The sequence below is a fragment of the Rutilus rutilus genome (genome assembly GCF_951802725.1).
Source record: "Rutilus rutilus genome assembly, chromosome: 22".
In the NCBI taxonomy this organism is placed as follows: Eukaryota; Metazoa; Chordata; class Actinopteri; order Cypriniformes; family Leuciscidae; genus Rutilus; species Rutilus rutilus.
Window position 1 is genome coordinate 23651019 of NC_140227.1, and position 12531 is coordinate 23663549.

The 12531-nt window shown below is 36.0% G+C and overlaps 1 protein-coding gene across 1 annotated transcript; it reads left to right on the forward strand.

The window, feature by feature from the left end:
* The first annotated feature begins 42 nt into the window (after positions 1-42).
* On the forward strand, positions 43-11559 carry ppef1 (protein phosphatase, EF-hand calcium binding domain 1). Its single transcript, XM_084396167.1, has 18 exons — positions 43-304; positions 580-651; positions 971-1101; positions 2515-2642; positions 2885-2945; positions 5721-5890; positions 6675-6789; positions 7202-7248; positions 7419-7585; positions 7800-7836; positions 8244-8393; positions 8569-8943; positions 9691-9876; positions 10170-10312; positions 10420-10526; positions 10761-10924; positions 11015-11099; positions 11201-11559. Exons 3-18 carry the CDS (start codon positions 1047-1049, stop codon positions 11398-11400), a joined length of 2190 nt encoding a protein of 729 aa, XP_084252293.1. The 5' UTR covers positions 43-304; positions 580-651; positions 971-1046; the 3' UTR covers positions 11401-11559.
* The last annotated feature ends 972 nt before the right edge of the window (positions 11560-12531 follow it).

Below are 12531 nucleotides of genomic sequence, written 5' to 3' on the forward strand. Positions count from 1 at the left end.
ATTGTCAACTACATAAAGAGCTAGTAAACGAATCTTTTTACTGAACTGATCCAAATGATTCGAGTCCACAGGGATGAACCAAACCCCCTCACTAGACTCGCACGAATCACTGAGAGAGAGGTGTTCTCAAATCGTCAAACAAACCGCCTCTGCGTTTCATGCAAGCTAGCATCATCTGACACCTGTGGTGTTTATTATCGCATCCCTTCACGTTTGGAAATGAATATTTGATTTTTCATCATACGTCTTTCCCACTCTAATTCTCAACGTATGCGTGTCGTACTGAATGATGGACAACGGAAAGGTAACTTATGCATATCGTTTCCTATGCGTTGTGCCTTACTAATTGTAGGATTGTTTGTTCTGCATTTTTGTTCTGCCGGTTTTGTTGCGAAGTAATAAATATCTTGTAAGTAATGTTTTTTAAATAGCCTATACCTATTTGAGAGTTTGAAATACTAAGCATATTTGGAGAGGCATGAAATTAAGTCAAAATATTTCAGTCAACTATTATTATATTTCTGTTCTGTGAAGATGACAATTAACAGTCTACATCTCTCTCCATGTGCCCGCTCCCAGAGATTGATCACTGTTAAAAGGGCCTTTTGAAAGGCTCTTTAGGGCACAGATTAAAGTCCAGCATGATTTGCAGTAAGTATCTTGCTTTAATCTACAGAGACACATTATTGTAATGATGGATTAGTTCCAAACAGTGCTGCTTATTTCTAATGCCATTCCACTTCATTATGAAGATCAAAACAGCCCTCAAATTAAATATTAGGTCTGTTTTATTAATAGTGGTAAGAATAGCCAGGAGGATATTCAGATTTGTATTCAACTAAAAAAAAAAAAACTTTAACTGTGAAACTATTATTGTTTCCCCCAAACCTGAATATGTGTTTGCGGTCTTGGTACATATAAGGTTTAAGCTATTTCAGTTACAATCATTCTGTATTATGTCTTTGCACAGGCATTTCTGAATACTAAAGGAAGAAGAGGACCTTAAGAATTTCGGGGATTCATGACCTGAAGCAAGCAGTACCATCATGGGATGCGGCACATCCATTGCCGTTGAGAACCAAACACGACCCTCTGAAACGGGTAAATATTGATTCTTTATCCCTATTGCTTTAATGTGATTTGCAATATAGCGTAACCTCTTTTTCCTCTCCCCTTTGCAACAACCCTGGTTTCAACAAGTTTGCATTATTTATTTGTTGAAAAATACTGCTCTAGTTCTGGTTCTGTTTTTCCACCCCCAAGGCTTTACTCAAATTATTCAATTTAATTTAATCACCTCTCACACAGATGGCTCCGTCAAGCAGCCCAGCCCAGCTCTGAGTAAGGCACTTTCTTCAGCATCTGTCATCACTGTCTGTGTCCCATTTGTGGCTATAAAGAAGTACTGGTTGGCATGAACGCACAATTTCAGCAATGTAGAAATGTACTTTTGAAAGTACGAACTGATTCGTTTACCATATTTTTTTGAGGTAAAGCAGCAGCCAGCATGACTTTTGTCAGGTTTAAATCCAGTTTGCATGAACTCACAAATGTTATTTTTGTGATCATTTAGAATAAATACAATGAATGAGCAATTATCCCGTCCTTCTCGAACACAGCTCATCATTTCTCTATGGGTGTGTATTCTCTAGCAATGCCTTGTCTCTGACGTCTGTGTTGTGTTCTTTCTCCTTAACTGCTCCTTGCACTTCTTTAATTAGCACCTGTGATATTGACCCCCTGAGACAAGGTTTATTTTTAGCAGTCTTTGCACTCAAGTGTTCAGTAAAAGATCCAAGTGTCCCTGTACCGAGAGCTGTATGAGCATTAAAGAATTATGATGATAGCATGGTAATGTGAATCTGATAAGACAAATGAAAATCAGCTATAGCAATAGTACATCTTTGCAGGGTTGCTATAGTGGACTGTTTTTAATAATTCGTTCTTAATATATCTGTATGTGAGCAAGCAAGAAATTTCTAAATCTTTCCCGGACATACAGCACTACATCCGCCGTGTTGACATTGTCCTTTGATGTTTATGTTCTCTTTACTTAACTCAGGTTTTGTTAAACAAGTATAATTTAACCATGAGGAACACCTTTCTTTATACCAAAAACATTTTTGAATCTGAAAGCTATGCCGCTCCCATTGCCCCATGGGATAGCAAAGTGTCCAATGGTTGCACATTTACGAATCTCAGAGCAAGTAGTAGATCATCCCAGGTCTTGTTTCATGCCTACTGCATATTTAGACATATTATTGCTTTTGCATATTAAGTATGGACGTATGTATATTTGGATGCAGGTAGAAATGAGTGATTTTTCCTTATTAGATCACTCAAATCAGCTATAAGTTTTTGCTTTTAAAAACTGGCATTTGTGGTGCATTGAAAACCCCCATTGCCTGCATTTCCCAGTTAGTATATGTCTAAAAACTGTCGTTACACAACTATAGCTTCAAGTATTGTTTACATCAGCCACTTGCGTTCTTTGTGTGTTCTTAACATATTTAGCAATAAAAGCTGCCATACTCATCCAGCGTTGGTACAGACGTTATGTTGCCCGCCTGGAGATGAGAAGACGCTATACGTGGAACATCTTTCAGTCCATTGAGTATGCCGGGGAACAGGACCAGCTACAGGTATAAAAACACTTGGTTCTTATGACTAGTCCACACATACAAAAACAAATCAACCTATAACTCACTTTGCTCTTAAAGGGATAGTTCACCCAAAGATGTCATTTTTGGGCGACTCTATCCCTTTAATAAACTTGCACTGATGTTGTTTAAATGATGTTGTTGTTGTTTATTCTATAATGATTTATACTAAATTAATGGATGGTTCATTATGACACGAGTTTGCATCTTTTTCATTTTCATAGCTCTCCAGTTTCTTCAGTTTCATGTTGGACAACTATACACAGATAAATGGAAATGGACCAGGTAATGAATGAAGTGTTATATGTAGATACAAATTTTGTATTTAAAGGCTTCTTTCTTTAAAGGTAAAGTGTGTGATTTTTAACAATTCAAACGCTCCCATTTGTTATTGGCCGGAAAAACAGTCCCCTGAATTCAATCTATTGGTTGAGCCATGGTGGTTTGTCAGGCTATATTGGTTTGATACTGCTAAATAGAATTTTATTTAGTGATTTTTATTTCATTATCATCTGAATTTGGCTGTCCCTCAAGACACCTTTGGAAAGCCCATGGCACTTGTGATTTTGCATCAAACGGTCTCCCTCTTGAGGATTACACACCTATCCTTTCAGTGATTCCAAAAACACACTATATGGAGACACAGTTGCTTAGCAACCTTGGGAGATCCCATTTTGAGTTGTGGAAATGCAGAGAGAGCCAGAAATGCAGCATCCAGCCTCCACAGGCGGCTGTCCAAAGTGCAGAATTACACAAGACAATTAGTCCCATCTTTAGTCAAGCAGCGGAAACCCAAATGAGCTCACAGAGAAAACAGTAGGAGAAGCTTGAGAGAGACTCTGCATAGAATGTTCTTACAATGTTTTTGAAGAAAGTACTGAAAACTTCATGGGCACAAATAGTCAATTGTTTTACCCAACTGAATGTTCTTTTCACTATTTTAGATTCTTCACTTGGGGGTTCTTTGCTTTAGCCTGTGATGATACTAGATTGGCTTTCCTTTGGGGAAAACTGCATTTAATCAGTTCGTATTGAGTAGCCGAGAGTACACACGACTAGTCTTGTCAGTTAATCATGTATCTAGGGCTTGGATTGGATGGTTTTCAGGTTCAGCTTCTTAATTCTGTGGCTCTTAGGATGATTAGGATAGGAATTATGTTATTGTAGTATAGTAAAGTGTATCTTCAGGTTTAATATTGAAAGGTCTGGTTTTGTGCGCTTAGCAGACAAGGCAAGATTTTAAAAAAATGTTTTTGAAAGAAGTCTCTTATGCTCACCAAGGCTGTATTTAATGTGATCAAAAATACAGTAAAAACAGTAATACTAATGTAAATTATTAAAATTTAAAGTAACTGTTTTCTATTTCATATATTTTAAAATAATTTATTCCAATTGTGGCAATCATTCAGAAATCATTATAATATGCTGATTTCCTGCTCATAAACATGTTTTATTATCATTGTTGAAAACTGTTGTGCTGCTTCATATTTTTTGTGGAATTTGTATCTTTGATGAATTTAAAGTACAAAAGTTTTGTAATAACAAAATTTTGTAATACAAATATCTTTACTGCCACTTTTGATCAATTGAATGCATCCTTGCTGAATTAATGTATTAATTTATTGGTAACACTTGATTTAGGATCCAATTCTCGCTTGTCAGCGCCGATAGCCTCGTGGGCAAGTAGCGCCGTTGCGCTTCGGGCAACTCGAGTTCGAGTCCCGGCTTGTGGACCTTTCCCGATCCCGTCCCCCCTCTCTCTCTCCCACCTCGCTTCCTGTTTAGCTACTGTCCTATCCAATAAAAGGCAAAAACGTCAAAAATAAATTGTACAAAAAAAAAATACAGTATATCTATATATATATATATATATATATAGTTTCTTATTAGCATGCATATTTACTAGGATTTTAGCTGTTTATTAGTACTTATAAAGCACATATTAATGCCTTATTCTGCATGACCATATTCTAAATCCCTTAACCCAATACCTAAACCTAAATAGGGCCCATCAACTGTTTGGTTACAAACATTCTTCAAAATATCATATTTTGTGTTCAAATGAAGAAAGAAACCCGAACAGGTTTGGTACAACTTGAGGGTCAGTAAATGAAAACAGAATTTTCATTTTTGGGTGAACTATCCCTTTTATATTGCTTGTTTATCCGTAGCAATCTAAGGAAGCAGGGAATGATTTCCAATAAATGATTAAGATTATTAAATCAAGGGTAGAAAAAAATAATGCTACATTTGCGCTCTCTTCAATACAAACATCTGTTCCTGAAATTCAAGTCTCTCTGCATAAATTTATAGGAAACACTGCAAATTTACATTTTCACAAGAATGACACAATGGGTCAGCTCTCCTCAAATCCCTGTGCAGGGCCAGACGCCATGCAAATTGAAGTATGGTACATTGTGTTATAGCACCGTGTGTGCTGGGTATTTTGATGGGCAATCAAAATAGGCCTTTCATAATAGACTCCAGGTTGAGAATTAATCATTTATTTAATAACTGAAGACTGAAACCGATATTGCCTGTCCGCCTGTATTGATGTTCCCGTGTGCTCATTTTGCCACATGCCCAGCCATGCTTAACAATAACACAAACCTTTTGATGTTCCAGAGTGTTCCGTGATTCACATTTACATTAATTGATCAGACTGATGCTTTTACAGGTTATACTAATGGATAGTTCTCACATGATATGTTAATTGGGGGGAAAAGAAGGTTAAAAAATTTATGCGGAAAAGTGGGTTGCTTTATCTCCTATAACCAACGATGACTATTTCCTTTTAGTTTTTCATTATTTTTAATGTCATTTAGCCTTTTCTACTTCATTTTAAATGGTTTGTTGGACTAATTCGGTAACTAAATATTCCAGAGATGATGCATTTTCCATTACCCTTTCCACCATTCAAGTACCAAAAAATTGTTTTGCGATTGCTTTGCTGTAACACCTATTCATACTAAATAAGTTGTATGTGACACATGTTGTATATGATTCTGCTTTTATACTTCCAATATGGTCATGACAGCAGCCATGTTTTGTTTCCTCCAGACTTGATCTCTCACCTCCTGGACTCTGTGGTTGACCCTTTAACTGAGGAGGTCAGGCAGTTGAAGTACGAGCAGATTGTGGTGCCGGAGTCGTACAGCGGCCCTCATCTCTCCTTCCCGCTGAGCGTGACTGATACCAATGCCCTGCTCTGTGCCTTTAAAGAGGAGCAGGTACAACACTATAAAACTTTCACTAATCGTCTGAACAAATATGAGCCTTCTGGCAAAAACCAAAATCATCTTGTGCATTATTTAGCTCTGTCTAGCAAACATGAAAGGGTTTCCAAATTGTGCTATATTATATATGCTATATCATACCTTACATTCTCAGAATGCTTTTTTTGATGTTTTATTTAACACTGAACGACCATTGCCGAATGTGCAAGGCAGATACTGTATATAAAAAATACAAATAAAATTTCTATTTTAAAATGTAATTTATTAATTTTCATGAATTTTCAGCATCATTACTCCAGTCTTTAGTGTCACATGACCCTTCAGAAATCATTCTAATATGCTAATTTGGTGCTCAAGAAAAAATTCTAATTATTATAATACTGCTTAATATTTTTTCGGAAACAGCGATAGATTTTTTTTTCAGGATTTTTGGATCAATAGAAAATAAAAAAACAGCATTTATTTTTAAATATATATTTTTTGTAACATTATAAATGTCTTTACTGTCACTTGATCATTATCATGTGTCCTTGTTGAATTAAAGTATTAAATATTTTTAATAATTGACCCCAAACTTTTAAACGGCACTGTATATATATATTTTATTTTTTTCAAGATTATTATTTTTTTATTGTTTTTTTGATAAACAGTATCTAAACATAAGCTTAATAAAAACTTTAAATATTTTTCTGCTATTATAAACATTTAGCTATTTTAGGAGCTGCAAACAAAGTTACATGCGTTGACATGCAAATGTTTTACTACATCTCACTTTCAGACTCTTCATGGGAAATATGTGCTGCAGTTACTATATGAAACAAAGAAGTTCTTGAAACAGATGCCAAACGTCATATACCTGTCGACGTCCTATGCCAAAGAGATAACTATCTGTGGTGAGACGCAATGTGTTTAGTAAAATACTAGAATATTCATTTAAATGCAGTTGATATTTCTATAGAATCCATATCCGATAAGTTGCAGCAGTGCAATTTCCGATATCTTGCTTGGGAAAAAGTGATGGCAGCATGAATGAATGAGTGTTTATTTATTTTGCACTTCATAAAGCACTTCACTGTACCTCAATGGGCTCATCACAGCCAACCTGCACAATTTCATACTCGACAGTGCTCCAGATTAAATTAGTACAGAAAAGCATGCATGAATAACTGAATTCCCATCTTGGAATATTCTAAAAGACATTACGTTATACTATTTTGCATATTTTCATCACTGATCCCAATATTTGATTTTTATTCCTTGGAATGATAAACAGCCTTTATATGCCGACTTTTCTCTTTCACACAGGCGATCTGCATGGTAGCCTGGATGACTTACTGCTTATATTTTACAAGGTAAATGCAGATTGATTGTTTAGACGTAGAATATCATTTCTAGTGATTGCATTTCAGCATATTGGTGCAGGGATAATGTACCTAAGCAAAGCCAGAGAATAAGTTAATTAAAGCCACTTGGGCATCGCTGGTGACTTATTACATTTAAGATGTATTGCCTTATTACTCAGAACGGTTTGCCCTCCGCGGAGAACCCCTACATATTCAATGGAGACTTTGTGGATCGAGGAAAGAAATCTACAGAGATTATCATCATTCTGTTTGCCTTCCTACTGCTCTACCCCGATCACATGCATCTGAACCGAGGCAATCATGAGGACCACATCATGAACCTCAGGTAACATGCTAGATCACACATTCAAATGATTACTGAAGGTATGACTTTTAATAAACCAAACAAAAGCTCTTCCATGGTCAATGCATCCTGGCGGTGAAAAACGAAATGGTAAACCGCCAGTAGGACGCCCTCAGAAAGCAATCTTTTTTTTTTAAACTGATTAAAAAAAAAAAAATCATATCTGTTGGTGAGTAACTTCTTTATCTTCTTGCAGATACGGATTCACAAGAGAAGTCATGCAGAAGTACAAGGTAGATTTTTATGTGTGCCTAAGGTTGGTGTTTTATGCAAAACAAAGAGGTTGAATGTGTAAATAATCTTTTGATTATAGCAAGGTTTTATTTACACAAAAGTAAATTTTATTTTAATCCTTAAGGCAGCTGAAAAGGAAAGCCTTAAACTGTAAATTATTTGAAATATATATTCATCACCCCCTTCATTTAATTTTAAGTTTAATTTAATTTGTTATATATTTTGATATTTGTTTTTTGTAATTTTATTTCATTTTAAATGATTATATATATATATATGTATGTATGTATATACTGTACACTTGTGTCATTTTTAAGTGTGAGGTTCACTTCTGAATATTAGACATTACTGCCATCTACTGGACATTTAAATTAATGTTTAGTCATTTTTCCTGATCTTTCAATAGACTCATGGCAGGGAAATCCTTCAGGTGTTTCAGGATGTGTTCAGCCTGCTTCCTCTTGCAACTGTCATTGACAACAAAGTCCTTATAGTTCATGGTGGCATATCGGACAAAACTGATCTGGACTTTCTGAGCACTGTTGAAAGGCATAAAGTAGGTCTTTTATTTGTCTTTGATGGATTTATAGTCTTTCTTCATACATAATAAAAAATAATTTCAGTTTAAAGATATAGTTCTTGTGTATTTATTTATTTATTCATCTGGTAAGTATCCATTTAATAAGCAGAATAATGTAAAAAGGACGATCCCTTACGTGTACATGGTACAGGTGAAGTCTGCTCTCAGGGTGCCCAAACGCAGCATTGATGATCTCAGCGTCCGGGCCTGCAGTCGCAGCAGCAGCAGACACAGCAGCAGATCCAGGTTAGACAGCCCTCGCACCTCAGGCCGCACCAGTCGCGCCTCCCGCAGGAGGAAGAAGCACTGCACCAAACAGGGCAGCTGCTCCTCATCTTCATCCTCATCTTCGTCCTCCTCATCATCCATGTGCTCCCCCCGTGTCTCGTCGCGGAACACTCCACGCCGACCTCCTCCTTCCCCCAGTCTGCCAAGCCCCACCGATGTGCTCCAGGTCCCATTCTTGGACTCCTTCGTCTCCCTGGAGCCGCCCGAGCCGCCCCGAGAAGAACTGGAATGGCAGCAAGTGAGTGGAAACGCTCTTGTTTTTGTTGGTGAGAGTGTTTGACAAATAGCTTCTATCTTGGATGTGAAACCATTCTGCCTTGGAAATCCATTTGGCGTAAAGCTCCAGTACATAATATGACTCTGTTTGTTGGAGTCATTTAAAACTGTTCTGAGATGTAAGAATTTTGCATCAACCTATTGAGCTTTATGAATTATAAAAGATGTATTTGTGAAATCAAGAACCACATTAAGTTAACTGGTAACGCTTTACAATAAGGTTTCATTTGTTAACATTAGTTAATTTATTAACTAACATTTATACATTTTTACTGTATTAGTTAATCTTTGTTAATGTTAGTTAATATAAATACTATTGTTCATTGTTTGTTCATGTTAGTTCACAGTGCATTAACTGTATGTTAATGTTAACAAGTACAACTTTTGATTTTAATAATGTATTAGTAAATGTTGAAATTAATATTAACTAAGATTAATCAATTCTGTAGAAGTATTGTTCATTGTTAGTTAATGTTTACTAAAGTAGTTAGCTAATGTTAACTGATGAAACCTTATTGTAAAGTGTTTCCTTTTTCAGGTCTGGAGAATTGATGGAAAGTTATGGAAACTGTAGTATTTCTATAGTCAATATAGAATGTTCGGTAAAAAGTGTAACCGAATGTTCTAGTTATGCTCAATTCTAAATTATTATAGTCCTATTATAGACATTTTGAACAATGAACACATGATCATAATTTGTCTGATACAGGTTGTCGATATCCTTTGGAGTGACCCTAAAAATCATAATGGCTGCAGTCTGAACTCGTTCCGCGGCGGAGGCTGTTACTTTGGGCCGGACGTGACCCAGACGCTGCTGCAGAAACACGGCCTCTGTCTGCTGATCAGGTCACATGAGTGCAAACAGGAGGGCTATGAGCTCTGCCACAATGGTCAGGTGAGCATGAGAAACATAATCCATTTTGTCATTATGCCAACATCACTTCTTATACTTTTGGAGTGGATTTCCCTTTACGAATATATATATTTGCATGCATCCAATTTCCCATAAAAGAGATCTGTTACTGTCCTGTAAACATGGTAAAGTTTTTTATTTGCGAACAGTACATTTGCAAATGGATAACCTCAAATGGTTATCCCTTCAGTTTTGATCTCATGGGGTCTTTAAACTCATACTGTATATTTTTAGTACCAGAATTTTTTTCAGCAATTGTCTTCCTTTCATCCAAGGTTATCACTATTTTCTCTGCATCTAACTACTATGAAGAGGGCAGTAACCGTGGAGCGTATATCAAACTGGGCCCTGAACTCGTCCCACGCTTCTTCCAGTATCAAGTCAGTCGATGCACCAGAAAACTCACCCTCCATCAGCGGTAATCTAACTCGCTCACTTCCTTCAGTAACAAATTGGTTTTGAGTATATGAATTTGTGTGTCAGGTTATGAAGAAGTGTCCCCGTTTATAAACGTATTTGTTTTAGGGTTCGTGTTGCAGAAGGTTCAGCACTCAGGGCTCTGAAAGAGAAGCTGTATGCTCACCGTTCTGAGCTGATGGCCGCCTTTCAACAGTATGACATAGACAACACAGGTTATTCTATTCTATTCTATTCTATTCTATTCTATTATATTTAGTGCTGTCAAATCAATTAATCGTGATTAATCGCATCTAACATTAAAAAGGTTTTGTTTACAAAATATATATGTGTATATATTATATACACACACAGACATTTGCAATTAATCGATTTGACAGCACTAATTACGTTATATTATATAATGCATTAAAACTAAAGTAATATGTTGTTTTATCTGTCTTTCTCAGGCCGCATCTCCACTAGCGAGTGGGCTCAGGTGGTGGAGTCTGTTCTGCGATTGGATCTACCGTGGAGAACCCTGCGCCCACGCCTGGCCCGTCTTGGTGCGGATGGCAACGTGGAGTACAAATCCTGTTTCGAGGACATCAGCCTTGGAGAGCCCATCCCTCCGGTCAATATCTTAATCATCTATATTTATATTTTGGCTGTAAGGGTGGGCGATATGACCAAAATCATGTTACTGTAACATTTTTGTTTTTAGGTAACACCAAACTTGGCTGAAACTCTTTATAGGTATAGAACTGACCTAGAGATAATATTTAACATCATTGATAAGGATCACTCAGGTTAGTGTCACTGTTTTCCTGTTTGTTCAATGAGATATCAGTTTGTTTAATGCTGGTTATCGTGTGCCGATCATAACCCACTTCTCCACGCTCACGCGCAGGTCAGATTTCCATCGAGGAGTTTCGTCAGACCTGGAAGCTCTTCAGTTCTCATTTGGGGGTCGCTGTGAATGACCAGGCGATAGACGACATGGCTCGAAGCATAGACTTTAACAAAGATGGCAGCATTGATTTTAATGAGTTCCTGGAGGCTTTCAGGGTGGTTCATAAACTGGATGTCAAAGAGCAGCATCAGGGTTAATTCTGCATGATCAGATCAGACAAGACAGAATTCCAAATCATTTTTGGCACTTTTTTTTTTTAACATCTTATGGACACAATAAGCAGTTACTCATAGTACATAATTTTACGCTGTTTTCCAGGATTTACATTTTCAATAAAGGTAAGAGGTTTCAATCTTACTTTTGTGATATAAGTAACTAAATAATTGTGTAATAAAATGTTAAAATGCAGGGATAAATGCAGTCACAGCTATTGTGTTGCACTGCAATTCACAAGGGCAGAATAATTGTTTAGCAGTGCATAACCCTATAATTGTGACTTCACTTTGAGCGTGAGTCATTCTGTTGTAGATATTTCTCTGATATTAACCTCTCTGTTTGTATCTTGTGCGTGGTTTACAATGTAACATCTATTATTAACAAACTTAAAATGTCAATTTATACCATCACCAGACCTTATTTAAAAATGTTAAGGGTTAAAATTTTTACATTTTTTTTTTATAAATGTTGCTGTGTTTCCTGGTGGAAAACTGGCAAGACACATAAAAAACATTCCTTACTTTTATATTCTGTGGGGAATTTTAGTTTTTTTTGTCCACTGGTTAATTACCAGTAATGACGCATACGTCATTTAGATTGGTTATGTAAAGACTGAACCCCCTTGTATCCTGCTTTATAGATTTGACTAACTATATAACATTTAATTATTCAATTGAACAATATTTTGTCGTGCAACATCCTATAGTAAATTAGCAAAATTCCAAAGGATGGTCAGTTTTCTTTTAACATGTAAATGTTAATGCCATAAATCTAATCACATTTAATATCTTTACACATGTAGTGTTTAGTACAGTGTTTAGTTTTCCCAGTTTGTAAAGACATCATTACTTTGTCTTCCCGCTTATCTACCATTGACAAAAACTAAAAATATAAAGATATGTTGCATTAGCATCTAACTGAAGCAAAATATGTTTAAATACCAAAATTGCTCAAATTAAAATGAATGTAAAAATGTAATATAAATATATATATATAAAATATATAGATACTATAATAGTATATTATTAATACTAAAGAACACTGATGAATTTACACAGGTAAAAACTAAATTAAAATTTTTGGGGGGGTTTATGCTGTATTTTCATCTGAAG